The sequence below is a fragment of the Anser anser genome (assembly GCF_964211835.1).
Source record: "Anser anser genome assembly, chromosome: 6".
Classification (NCBI taxonomy): Eukaryota; Metazoa; Chordata; class Aves; order Anseriformes; family Anatidae; genus Anser; species Anser anser.
The window spans coordinates 4,177,361-4,191,414 of record NC_139726.1 but is presented as its reverse complement, the minus strand read 5'-3'; the positions used below and the strand labels follow the sequence as shown (position 1 = coordinate 4,191,414).

At 43.2% G+C, this 14,054-nt stretch overlaps 1 protein-coding gene and 1 long non-coding RNA gene across 36 annotated transcripts in view; one reads left to right on the top strand and one right to left on the bottom strand.

Annotated features, from left to right (window-relative positions):
- Window positions 1-3,309, bottom strand: part of GTDC1 (glycosyltransferase like domain containing 1) — a 290,802-nt gene extending 287,493 nt beyond the window's left edge. For 7 of the 35 annotated variants that reach the window (XM_083841809.1, XM_083841810.1, XM_083841792.1 and 4 more), the window contains exon 1: window positions 3,177-3,309. Coding sequence is in view for 16 of the 35 variants with exons in the window: in XM_083841816.1 (XP_083697942.1) it covers window positions 2,601-3,109 (509 nt within the window). In the remaining 19 variants the exon portion in view is untranslated. Of the gene's footprint in view, window positions 1-2,580; window positions 3,145-3,176 lie in introns of those variants that run through there. The other 28 variants (XR_014586037.1, XR_014586038.1, XM_083841802.1 and 25 more) reach the window with 21 other exon arrangements.
- A 76-nt stretch (window positions 3,310-3,385) lies between these two features.
- Window positions 3,386-9,317, top strand: LOC310901696. Its single transcript, XR_014586043.1, has 3 exons — window positions 3,386-3,472; window positions 4,661-4,855; window positions 6,644-9,317. It is a non-coding gene; the product is annotated as an uncharacterized lncRNA (long non-coding RNA).
- Window positions 9,318-14,054: the final 4,737 nt, after the last annotated feature.

Below are 14,054 nucleotides of genomic sequence, written 5' to 3'. Positions count from 1 at the left end.
GAAATCCACGGTGTAGATAGGGCCAGAGGCCCAAAGAGCTCAATGTACTTGGCTCTTCTTTTAGCTACGGTCAACGTAGCTACTACAACAGCAGCCGTAGAGTGAAGAAAACATTTATAACAAGCTAAAACAGGAACTTTTTTGTTTTCATATTCTCAAATTTTATTGAGCAGAAATGTTTGAGGATAGTTTATTACTTTTACCGGCCACTCTAGAATGGGCCTACAGCCAAACAGGTCTTTGAAATATGTCTCTATTTTGGTTTTAAAACAACTTTAAGGAAGTTGTATAACTTTTACACTGGAGTCTAAGTGACTGAGCAGCATAAATGACGTGTTTCAGCTGCACCTTAGGTACTCGGGAAGCTCTGAGCGTGACAACACAACAGTGCCAGTTGCAGTTGGTAGTGCGAGGAGATGCGCAGAGATAGTTACAAGCACTTGGACCTGGGGTCGCAGCCTGCCGACTGACACGGCCACAGCAGTGTCTGCAGAGCGCATCAGATGCCAAGCCTGCTGAACTCAGCTTTGTGTCGGGTTCAGACTCTTGGTCACTACTTACTTACACGTTAACCTCACCCCTTACCTCTTGCTCATTATTTTCTTCTCTGAAACTTTGATGCAACTGTTTTTCCTTTCCGTCCAGCTCACTCATTCCCAACACTTCCCTAAGACACTGCAATTAAGGAGATGTTTCCTCACATCACATTAAGACAAGAACAATCTGCCAATAGTTTGTGTCATTCTTGCCTCTCCAGGGCTTTACTGCACTACTTTAAAAGCAATAATTGACAACAGCCATAAAAACACTACTGAGTTAGAGTTCAAACTGTGTGTCTATCAGCAGAGGGATGAATTTTGTACCGTGTCTGTAAAGCACCACTGTCTTGAGCTGGACAGTGGGGCTGTGCCCTGGATTCTACCATTTCTCTCTACCGGCCAACCGAAACTTAGCCGAAACTGACAAACTGTTCAGGAAGTTTGTAAAGACTGAGCTATGACAGTAGGGAGAGTGATCCTCACCTTTTTCACACGCTGTATGCACATAAAAAAATTATTTAAAAAATCTGTCCTTAATTGATTTATCTGATCTAGGTTCATAGTTTTTAAACTTATGTCAGTAAGCACTCTTCCGATGCATTTTAACTCTGCCTGGACTTCTTAGAAGTGAAAAAAAAATGAAGCAAGAAGAATACACTCTGCATTAGGTCTTGAAAGCTCCAATTAAAATTCAATATTGTACTTTGTATGGAGGCTCTTTACATGAAAACCCTGTCATGGTTAAGATTTAAGGTTAACCAGGTTAATAGAGTCCAATAAAATAGCTCTATTTAATTATGCCAAACCATTGTTATAAGCCACACTAAAATCCGCTACTCATCTTTACCTGACTATTGTGCTAAACTGTGAATCACGGTAATGCACATCTAATTCTCAGGAACCAGAAAATCCTACCACAAAGTAAGCCTCTCCTATAGGAGCTGCTCCTCTTTCAAACTCTTGCCCCCTACTTCTTAGAAAAAAAAAGGGGGGGGAAGTGCATGCATTTGCACCTCAAGTGGTTTCTTTCCCCCAGCCTGCTACTCCAATCATCACACAGTCATGTGTTAAAAGATTTGTGCAGACCTGCCAAGTCTCATTCGTCTGAGACACACTTTCCCAAAGTTGGGATCCGTTCGCAAAGTGCATTTAAGCAGCTCCTCTGCTATGAGGTGTTCTGTCACATGACGTTTTTAAGCCTGAAAGGAAAAAAAAAGTCCTAAAATCTACACATTTTGCACAACTGAGGTCTATTTTTTTTTTGCCTTGTTCTGTAAAGCGTGACACTAGGTCACTGTAAAGTGAGTAGGTCACTCCTGACGGTTTTCGGTCTGTAACTAGTTTTACGTATTAATGTTTTAATGGCGTTATAGTGACACCGGGATTGAAACTGGGTTCAAGCTTCGCAGCTCGCTCCACGCAGGCTTACAAAAATGAGACAGTCCCTTCTTTGCACCGTATTTTTTAAAGAAAAAAAAACGTGTGTATCAGGGCACAACACCCCCAAACACGCTCCCTGAACCGGGGCAGGGCTCGCACAGCGCCGGGACCCCGCAGCCCTGAGGGCCGGGCCCACGCCGGGCGCCCCGCGGCTCCCTCACAGCCCCGGCCCGGGCAGGCAGCTGCAGGCGGCCATGTTAGGGCCGCCGGGGAGGCGGCACCCCACGGCACCTCCACACACAGACAGGCACACGGACGGACAGACACACAGGCATAGAGACACACAGGCAGCCCCTCCTGCCCGGCCGGGCCGCTCCCGCTGCCCCTCTCCGGAGCCATCTTAGGGGCCCCCGGCAGCGCCACCCGCGCGGCCGCGCAGCCATGTCAGGCGGCCCTGCCGCCTCTCCTCCCTCCTTCCCTTCTTCCACCCTCCCTCCCTCCTTCCCCCCGCGGAGCCGGCTCCGGGGCCGGGCCCCCCGCTCCTCCCGCGGCCCCTGCCGGCCCTCTGCTCCCCCGGCCGCAGGCGCCGGGCCGAGCGCCCGCCCCGCCGCGCTGACCCCTTCCCTCCCGCCCGCCTCGCTCGGGCGGCCCCGCTGCTTACCCCACCCCGAGGGAGCTCACCTCCTCCTCCTTCTCCTCCTCCTCCTCCTCGCTGCCGCCTGGAGACCGCCGGCCCCGCCGCCGTGCCGGCCCCTCCCTCGCAGCAAAGCCGGCCTCCCCCTGCCGCCCGCCGGGCCCCCTCCTTCCTCCGCCCGGGGCCGCCGCCGCCATCGCCCGGGGCAGCCCCGGCGGCTGAGGGGGAGCCGCTCCGGGCGGGGGTTTGGGACGGAGCCGGCGCGGTGCTGGGGGAACAGCCCCGTTCCCCCCTCGTCCTGACCGCCTCCGGGGCTCCCCGCATGTGCCGCCGCGGTCCTGCCCGCGCCCCGAAACGGGCTGCTGGGGTTGGGGGCAGAAGGCAGGGTGTAGGGGGGACACGGGGAGAGCGTGAGGGAAGTAGCGGTCACACGGCCAGCAGCAGGGCCCTTCGGCCGTGCGGGATGCGGGGATGGGTGGGGGAAACAGCAAGGGATTGTAGCTGAGGGGGGAAGAATCGTGGAGTCATTACGGTTGGGAAAGCCCTCCAAGATCATCTGGTCCAACCATCCCCCTACCACCAGGGCCACCCCCTAAACCGTGTCCCTAAGCACCCCGTCTGACCTTTCAAAGAGAGGGGAAAACCGCAAGGATGCTCTCGTGGCGGAAGCACAAGGAACAAACAGAAAATGAGGCACCTTATCAGTTATATATGAGTAAAAGGTGTGTGTTGTTTTCCATCATTGATCAAGTCTTTTCAGGTGTCGTAACTCCGCTGGGATAGCGGGCAGGTGTTACCGTTACATCCTGTTTTGTAAACCCTGTTCTCTGGCCAAAATGAATAACAAGCCTCTCAAGCAAAACTTTTCGCAGAAGGAATGTTTGTCACGCTGAGTCAGTTGAGCATGGTGTTATCTTTGGTATGTAGACGTAAACTTTTTAATAGGAAGTCAAAATGAGTAACATCTAATAGACTGATAAAGCAAAATTTCCAAAGAGTACAACTGTGAGAAAAGTCAAGAACAGCAGCTTGAGGGATTATATTTTTTCCTACATGTGCTAGTCAGTTACTATAAAAGTGATGAGAAGGCTGATTTGCATGAGAAATACCCTTGCAATAAGAAGCATCTTGTTTCACAATTTTCTAGGTTCAAAACGCCTAATAAAGTTACTTTTCAATAGTTTTCCACTCTTCATCCACCTCTGAAATTCCTGAGAAATTCCTGATACTATCAAGCTATGGAAAGGCCAAAATACTTTTTTTTTTTTTTTTAACTAGGCAGAAATTGTAAGATCTGAAAGGCTTTTAATATTTTTCACCCAGATTATAAATATTTTTATAAATAAAAGGCTTCATCTTTCAGCTATTGTCACACAGAGTGAGAAATGAGGAGAACTCCAGTCCAGCCGAATGACTTGTCCCCAGCATGTGCTGGAATGCAGACAAACAGGATGTTTTATCCCCAATTTATGGATAGAAAAATTGAGGCGAGGAAGTGGAGGCATTCATTTTTAAAGTGTAGAAGTGCTAATTTGTAAGCAGGCAATTTAGGCTTGATTTTTTTTTTCCCTTTTTTTTTTCCTAGGAAAAGCACCGTGTATATACAGTTCCCATTGAAATTAAACTTTAGGCACCCAAGCAGAAAGACTTTGGCCATACTCTTTCGGGGTCCCGCAGCCCTAATCCCATGTTCTAATTGGCGAGTAATCTGTGGACAGATATTGTAACAGTTCCTTTAGAATATTTTTCTACTTCTCACTCATTTGCATACTAATGGCATAAAAATAGGCACTTCCTGCCAGTAATTAGTTGGAGCCCAGAATTTAAAGAAAGAAAAAGACCACAGCATTATGGTAGACGGATGGTACTGAGGAAGCTGCAAAAAAGAGTCACTTCTCTTGCGCTCAGAGAGTGCCTTTAATTTAGAGTTCAAGGCTGGCAACTCCGTTACCTCTGTGTGACAGGGATTAACTGTTTGCTTGGCCTAATAACTTTGCCTCTAATGAGCCCCTCAGTAACTTTTTTCAGCGCAAATCACTCTATCTGTCCTACACCCAGTCTTGCCGCTGTAAAGGTTTTTCTTTTTTTTTTTTTTCCTTTTTCCCAGCAAGAATAATGCTCGCAGTGAAGCCTGCACCGTGAGCGCTGTTGCGTGTGAAGCACCACCGCTCAGACCAGCACCGCGGCTACTCGAGCGGTTTTGACCTAATGAGGCACTGCGCAACTCATAACCGTGCGAAGCCATACGAAGCTCTAGGTTCAGTTGCTTTAAAACAGGCTGTTAAGCGCTGGAGAGCTTCAGGTATTTATACCGCATTATATATGTGTATAATTTCTCACATGGAGATGACAGACTTGAGTACAGACCAGGTTGGTGATGGATAGACATTTTCACCATATGGTAGCAACATAGGTAGCTTTTCTTTAACGTGTGAGAGTTCTCAGTCAAATACGTAGTGGAAGAGTTTTCTACGCTGCAGAAATTTCTCCACGGCTGCTTTACTGGTGGTGTGTCTAGGAAGGTGAAATATGGAAGCGTGGAGTTACCCATCCAACCCTGAGAAACGGCGATAACTTCGATGAGACAGGGAAAGTTTATTTTCCTACTTCCATTCCCCCAACTTCTCTGGAGATAAATATTATAGATTACATTCTCCAGGGCTATCGAGCTGACACCTTCAGTGAAGAATTAAATAGAGAAACTCTTCCCATGGTATTACTTACAAGAAATTTCAGCAATTACTGTTTGCTGTCTACGATCGGACAATACTGATCTCCAGTGATGCAATTTAAAAGCTCATGAGATGAAGCTACAGTTAATTACATACCTTTAACTTATTTACCTATTTCAATAGCAAGGTAATTACTATTGTATTAATCTTTCTAATATATTGACTGTAACTATTAGTTTCTTTACGGCTGCTGCTCTCAGAGAACTGTGGGATAAACCCGGTGAATGAGCTTTGTACTGGTAAAAGTTACGACCTGCACTGCAGCTGAAAATGTTTGGTCCGCTTAGTGGGATCCAGAATGAAAGCTAGGCAGTGAGACCCTGTCGGGAATGCCTCTCCTCTTTGCAGACGTGAAATACTGACCTCAGATTATATCAATGCAATCTTTGCATCACCATAGCTCTGTTCACCCAAGCAGTTGTGAGGGAGTGGCAATGGCAGACAACTGGGTGACTCTTTATGTGACCTGTGACAGCGCATGAGAGACTGTAATATGGACAGCGACTGAGTCAAGGCTGTGGGAGGGCTCCTTCATCCCTCCCGGTTTCACCATGTAGAAGCCTTTTCTGAGGACAGCCTTTTATAGCTGTTGCTTCTCTGAGTGAGCTACGTTGTGCATCGTTGCCTAATGGGTAAAGCGCTTTGCAAAGAAGTGGGAGATTTCAGTTGAAAATCATTCTCCACTCGGTAGGAATCAAAATAGTGTCTCCCTGTCTAGTGACTGGCCGTTCTGCCTGGGTCAAGAGGTGGACAAAAGAGGGAAACTTTCACGCAGACTGAAGCTGAGCTAGCGAAAATAAGCCTCAATCTACACCACGGTGCTTAGGGCGCTCAGGAGGGAGTATGCCTTCGATTTCAGACTCCACTAGAAAAGTCTTTTCCACCTTTCTTACACCTTTTAATTTCGTTTTCCCTGTATCCATCCCACTTTGTTGCTAATCTGAATGTCAAGTGTGTATGAAGCTCTGTATACTACATTGTGCTGAACTAACAAATGAAATTGTGTCACATACTTCTTATCTTTAAAAGCAAACCTTGCAAAGCTTGTATCCACTCTGCCAGCAGAGCTATATTACCAGAAAGTATTTTCTTGAAAACTTTGAGACTCTAGCTTATTAAAACAGATCCTTAGGATGACTGGGTCTATTCCATTAGTAGATTTATAAAGTGTACAGACTGGGTAAACAACAGTGACAGCTTGGGGAAGTGTATGCACCTGTTTATTAAAAAGACGTTAACAAGGGCAAATCTAAAATAAGAACATGTACCACAACCCAATTTTCAGCAAATTTTTATGCATGCCTACACTTAAGGTTACCAATGTTATTGGCAATTTCTCTCTCTCTTTTCTTTCTCAGGAGCACACAGCAACTGATGAGCATGGAGCATCTGTGGCAAAGGAAAAAAACACCGTCTTCAAATTTTGAGGAGCAAACATGACCCTTTCTGTTTCTACTGCTTCCCACCCACATTGAGTTAGTGTGAGAGAAGGAGAAAATCGAGAAAAGCAGAGATTTTCTTTGCATGGGAGGACTGAGGAATGTATTGTTTTCTCAATCACAAGCAAGCACTTTCATCACCACTTTTGCTCTACATTCTAAGTGACAGAGAGTTTTTTTATATTTTACTTGTATAACTTAGAAGAGGTCATATTTGTAAAAGTCCCTCCGCAGAAGTGAGTCTTCTCTTTGGCTGTATGCAAATGCTACAGCACACATGCAGTTTGTAATTTGCCGATAGGTATAAGCATATGCAAAATGGAGATTAAATGTGTATATGCAAGTTTGCAAAATTAATCAACCACGAATGTACAGAACTACAAATGCTTTCTGAAATTTGGCTCCAAAAAGATTTATGAATTAGCCTCCTATAGAAGCTTTCACTCATGGATGCCAAATATATTCCATTTTTATTATCAATTAATAATTTATAAGGTTTACATGGCAATATTCACCCAGAATAGCATTTTAAAAATATATCCCAATCTTGTAAGGACCTGTTGGTACTTATGCCTATTCACAATTGCTTTAGCAGTGCTTTTTATGAGTATAAGATGCTGCCAGCCTGGAGCCCTTCCAGGATTAGATCTTAATCCCCAAAGATATGTAAGTGCTACCACCTCCTTTTTTCAGACTGAAAACTGGGAGGCGCATGGGTAAATGCATGCAAGTTTACACATAGTCAATAATGGACGAAGCAATCAAAATTGGCTCCAAACTTGTGAAGTGTATTTAAGAACAGTTAATTTCCCTTCCTGTAGTCCCCTTTGTGTCAGTAGTTGATCTGAATGTTAGCAGCAGAAAAATCAAAGCCTGACTGCAAGTCTTGTATTTCAGTGTATAAGCAGATGAGCTAGCAGCGTACATACCAAAACCACATTTGATTCTTTCTCTTGTCATAAATCGAAGCAAAAGGTGTTTAGATGATTCTCACAATGCAAGAGGCAAAAAAACCCCACACTGTTTCACTTCAACATACCTTTCACTAGAGCTGGGTGCAATAGGATGTGATTATTTTCAGAACATTAAAAATATCTGCTATCTTCCTCCCATGCTAGGTAGAATAGTAGCCTGATGTCTTTTTGCTTTGTAATTTTTTTAAATGAAAAATTCTGATTTAACCAAACCTCTTCAGAAGGAAGCTGGCTGATATTATCTTACTTCCCTCTTTTCTTATTGTGGAATTGTTGAGAGAATGCCAGTTGTTGCTACTTGTCATCACAACTTTCTAGTCCATAATATTGCTTGTTAAAGACAATAAATATTAATCAGAAGACTGCTTAAAAACTGACCAGCATGCAGAATCCAAATGCGTAGGTAATCACACAATGACAATATAAATCTAGTTGTTCATTCATTACTTAATTGCAAACACACACATAACGCAAATCATGCCTTATGAAAAACAATTCTACTGTATTTGATTTCTCAATATTTATTCAGCAAAAGTTTTACAGATTTTTTTATTTCTCAGATACTAAACTATAAGTGAATGAACACCTCTGTCGTTCAGGCAATTGCAGCAAGAGTCATTGACACACGGTACTGTCAAAAGTAGGAAAACTGGGCACTGCAGTATGAAATGAAATGCCAAGGCTGATGACTGCTAAGATATTTCTGACTCCGCACAGAAGGCCTATTTTGTCCCACATGCGTGGTGTTAAAAGACTGCAAGCAAGGTGCTGTGCTTGCCTTTGAACTGGGTTAATGGATCCTGAGGACAGTCCTCCCAGCAACAGCCCGTACTGAGGGATCTGCACAGGTTTCACAGCTGCACGGTGCTGAGTTGCTCTGCTAGGCATGAGCTAATGTACAGTTGATTTCTCTCTGGGGGGCACTTTGATTCGGGGTTTCAGAGGGGACTCTTTCAGTATTCCTAATGATGTTTTTGGCTACGAAGCCTGGCAACGTTACAGCGTTGTTGTGGACTCTGTACAACTGAAACCAAAGAAATGTAGCCTCAAGAGCTGCAGCAAAAGGCTTCATGCCATGGCTGCCCAGTACTCGAAAAGGCAAAGGTGTAAGTACACACACACAAAAAAAAAATAAAAATAAAAAAAAAATCAAGCTCTGCAAGCAGAGTAACAAAGCTGTTTGCTAGTATGGACAAAAGCTGCAGGAAAAAAAAAAGTGAAGAGGAAATGGGCTGTATTACTGTGAGTTGGCACAGAAATGAAATACCAGGGTGCAATTTATGTATAGTAATTGTTCACGAAGCATTCTTTTGGTTTTGATAGTGACTCATTGTGTTATTTGTGACCTTTGATGTACAGGATGGGCTGCTAGAAGACAGAGGAAGCCACAGTAAGAATATAAAACTTTATTAACTTAAGATTTTGTTTTGTTTTGTGTTGTTTTATTGCTTGCTGATCATAGGTGATATCTCTGTAAAAGACTGCCAGGGTAATTTACCTTGAGTCCTCATGGTTTTTGACTTCCCGACCAGGCTTTTGCAGTTAAAAAACAGCTTTGATGGAGCTGAAAAATAGCTTTGGTTTTAAAGAGGAAATTTGTTAAACAATTGGTTGCTGACGTTGATTACTGAGTTCTGAAAAATAAGATAACTGATTGAAATACTACCGTGGTGGTAGCCCAGGTAATGAGCAGTGATAGGCAGAGCACAGGACAGATGAAAAATTTATTGGGAGGATATTCTTCTGAGTGAATATTTTATGTTTTAAAAAAATTACAAAAAAAGCCTTCCTTACAGTCATCAGGGTTGACACAACAGACTCTTCAGCGCTGTTAAGTTCCATTATGTAAATCCATACTGATGTAAGCCAGACACTGTCAAGTTTGATACGCCCCAAATTTGACCTAATTAGCCATTTGGTTGTTACTTTTTTCAAAGCCTGTGCAACTCGGCTCAGTTCAGGATATAGATGCTAATTGAACGCATAACCTACAGGTGTTAAAGAATTCCTACAAAAGAAGGTCTGTCCTATTAGGAATGCAAGTCAAGGCTCAGGGTCATCAGTTCGGCTGGTGCGGATGGGAATATTAATCCCATCTACTGCTCTCTCCACATCACTGTTTTATTTCCAGGAGTGAAATTCAAATCCAGAATAGATCAATGCAATCTAATAGATGTTTGCCAGCTGAAGCCACTCCAGCTTCGGTTGGTTTGATGGGGAAGGAACGCTTCCTTCCACTTCTGAAAAGCTCAGACTATGTGTAGCAAAGCCTCAAATGGCTCACCCTACCCCACAGCAACAAACGTACTCCTGTGCAATCACAGCTGAATTTCCTCTTGAATTCTCTTCTTTTCTTTCACCCACCATCCCTCATACAACTTGCTCGTTGTATGTGACTGCCACTGCCCTGCTTGCTCCAGGTTTACCTTTCAAGCTCCGTGTCTCTGTGCAAGTGTCCACAAGCTTATCTCCTTTACATTCAGGTCCTCCTCCTACCCAGATCGGCCATTTGACAAGCAGCAATACAAAAACCACTTCTCATGACTACACCTTGGCCCAGATGCCTTCATGTAAATACTCTCTCTATCTCTTTTGCCATTTCCCTGCTATCCCCTAACCAAAATGAAACAAGATGAAAAGAGCTGCACAGCCTCTGAGCTTCCTGGCTTTTATCTTTTTATACCAAACCCTTTGTGTTAATTTTGCATAGCTATTTTTACATAAAAAATAATATCCTGAATTACTGCTGTCACGTGCACTTAGGAATCCCACCTAACTGTGCTCAAGTCATCTGGCAACCTGATAGTGTTTCCTGCTCCTGCCCTCACATCAGCGCTGCAGAGAGAGCATTGCTAAAAGTTTCACATCTGAAAAAGCAGATGATTTGGCAACACCTTCCCATATATATGTATATATATATATATTTTTTTTTTTATAAGAAATAAGCCTGTCTTTGAGTAAACTTTTCTTTCCAACTGTTCTGTTTTGTCAGCTTGCCAGCTCTACTTCTAGCATTGTTCTGCGGAGATTGCTGTAAGGAAAATGAAAGAGAAGAGAAAGGTACAGAACTGGGGGAAAGGGAAAAGGGTTCAGAGGGCATTTAAAGCCTGGGGAGCCTAGCATGGGAAGGGAGATAGGCTTAGGAAACATGGGATAAAATGGTGGAATGAGAGATAAAACAAGAACATAAAGGATAAGGGATTAGAGAGATAAGGAGTTCAAGAGATGAAATGTGAATAAAGAAAAACAAGAAAAATAAGGATGAAAGGAAAGAAATGACAGGAGTAAGACATGTAAACAATTAACTAAGAAAATATTCTGTTTATTTTAGTAAAAGAAAATTATAGTATCTTTATTATTCTCTGGTTTACTAGTTCAGAGGAATTTTTCAAACTAAGAACTGACATTTGGGTAGTATTACTGAACAATGATAAATATAAGCCTTCCAGTTGTTGGATTAACCAATTCGGAATTTGGTTAATTAATGTGTCATTCATGCCACTAAAAATTGGATAAGAAAACAAAGTAATAAAAAATATTCAAAACAGCTGCAATACAAAGTGTAGATCTGGAAGAACTCTTCCCAATATTTGCAGTTACAGCTACCAGCTTAGCGATAATCGCTGAAACATTGAGGGACCGGCTCACTGACACTTTGCTGCAGATTAATACCAGAGCTGTGAAGTGCAAAAACTACTTTAAATCAATGCTGGGTTCAAGTTCCAGCATTGTCCACTGACCAGCAGAAAATTTGCTCAAGATCTTGGTTTGTCTTTGTACTTTTTTTCTTCTGCCTGGGTATTTGTAAAGCTTTATCAGTCTCAGTTTCTCCCTGGCTTGCTTGAGCTGTTCACGCAGGTCACGTAAAGTGGTGGAACTTTGATAATATTGCTTGTTTTCCCTGATTATCTCAACATGTATCGTCAGGAAGCTGAAACTTAGTTGAACCTACATTCACTTTTTTATTTTTTTCTTCTTTTCCAGAAAGGCCACATATCCAGGTCTGATAGGCAGTATCAAAAAGAAGCAGTTTTTTTTCATTGGGCTGTGCTTGACTCTGATACGAAGTGGCCAAATACATTATTAACTAGCTTAGCTATACCTTTCCAAAACCCCTAAGCTTACATAAAATAGTTCATGTCTGTAGGGACAACATTTTTTAAGGTCAGAGTTATTTGGCATATAAAACCTAGAGTCTGCATGTTTAGGGATGAAAATTATGAAGCCCTATAATTTCGCTAGTTAACAGAAATCTTTTTTTTTTTTTTTAACATATTTTTGGCAATCCATCATTATGCCACTGCTTTTCGTAAGGTTTTTCTTTCCTTATTGTCCAAGGCCTCTTCTGATTTGTCTGACTGCGTCTCTGAAACCTCCCCAACACACAAAGAAATGTGAGGTTGCAGTAACGCTGCAAGTGCCATATCGCATTCTAGAGATGAGATCCTACTTTTACACGAATAGTGCGAGCAAACAAGAATTTACATATCAGGAAGTTGGGAGGTTTAACTTTCCACACGGGGAGCCTGCTTTGTGCTCACGTTACAGCCTCCCTTTCCTTTCTGCTGAGCAGAAAGACGTTTCAGAAGCCCTTGCACCTTCTGAAGGTGCACTGAGGAACGGAGCCAGAACAAACAGGGGCTTGTTCTGCTCCACAAAGGGCAGGGCATCGGCAGCCAGAGGTGAAATATTTTTTTCTGTCCACCCTCTTTCTTGATTTCCTTCAGGCAGGCTGAGGAGGGGGTCGGACGGCAGCGAGTTTCCGTCAGGGCACAGGGTGTCCTTTGCCTGCTGTAGAAGCACTCAGCTCCTCAGAGCTGGTCTAAGGGGCTATTGTGAAGGGGTTTGAAGACGCGGTCAGGATATTACGTGGACCTTTTCCTCATACATGATGGGACAATCCCGTAACAGGATTTCTTCCTCCAGAAAATCCATAGAGAATAAGAGAAAATGAAGTCGTTAATGAGCACTGGTCCCAATTCTGGTGTCACCCAATCCTGTTAATTCTATAAGTAGGAGAGATTTAAGTGTTTTGTTTCGCTACAAAGCATGAGTTAGTCAATGGAAAACTGGATTTGCTTAAAGTAGGGAAAAAAAGTTAAAACAAACCCTGCGCCCCCAAAACTTCACTTACATCCAAACCTGTGAACCCAAACTGAGAAACCTGAGACACCTGAGGGCTGGGGCAGGTCGTTGTGTATTTATACACAGCAGAGAACCCAAGCACAGGTCCTCTGCCTTATTATCTGACGTGTTACAACGAGAAGCCACCAGGAACAAACAACAATTTAAATATCCTAAATTACATTCTGCAGAGTCTCAGCTTGCCAAATGCCTGAATGAAAAAGGATGTGAAAGATGGGCTCTCCTTCATTCTAATTCAACCCGGATTCTGGGATTATCTGTTAAAAATAGGACATTTTCTATTCTCTAATAATAATAATTTTCCATAGACAGCTGTTGATGTGCCCATAGGTTCACAATAGCTCTTTTAGCAGTGGATTGTAATAACAATTTCTTCAAATATGTCTTTGAATTCGGAGCTGTATGAGCTATTCATAGGGAACACTTTAATCAGTGAATTTCAGCTTTTATTCTGCTTGTAAATTGTTACAAATGTTACTCGCAGACATTTGATATAAATAAACTTTGGCCTATCATTTGCTCACAACATGTTTTTGCTGCAGTATTTCAATATTCATTATTACCATTGCACAACTGGTCACCTTTGTTGGGCAGTATTGTTTGCCCTGCGAGAGCAGCAGTAACCAAGAGGAAATCCATGCTGCGGGGCCGCGATCGCCCAATGGATAAGGTGTGCGCAGATACGGAGCTAGGAGGAGCGAGATCACAAGACTAAGGAGTTTTCAGGACTATTTTAATATTTCCTTTCCAGTTCCCTTGACTCAGACCTTGCTTGTAACATCACGATGAGAACAAAGGGGCCACTTGAACATTATAGGCTGAGGTCAAATTGAAAATTAATGATCTCTTATCACATTCAGACAAAGCTCCAGCTGCAACGGGTGGGGTTGGGTGCTTTTCTGGTTTATTTAATTGTCACTGAAGCAGGGCTCTGAACAGTGGGCTTGCCTGGTCATAGCTGCAAAAGATGAGGTCACAGGCCTTTTTCTGAGTCACTTAGCCCCGTGCCTGCTGCAGAACCTGGCTTGGGAATAGGTAAGACCAACCAGAGTGCAAGCTTAATATCTTAATGAAACAAATGCCAAGCATTTGCTTTATATGAATAAAACATTTTTGGCATAAACCTCTGTGAAAAACAAATTCCAAAAGGTTGTAAATCGGAATTCAGTTTTCAGTGCGCTAAAATGTGTGTGAAAAATGATGCTGTAGAG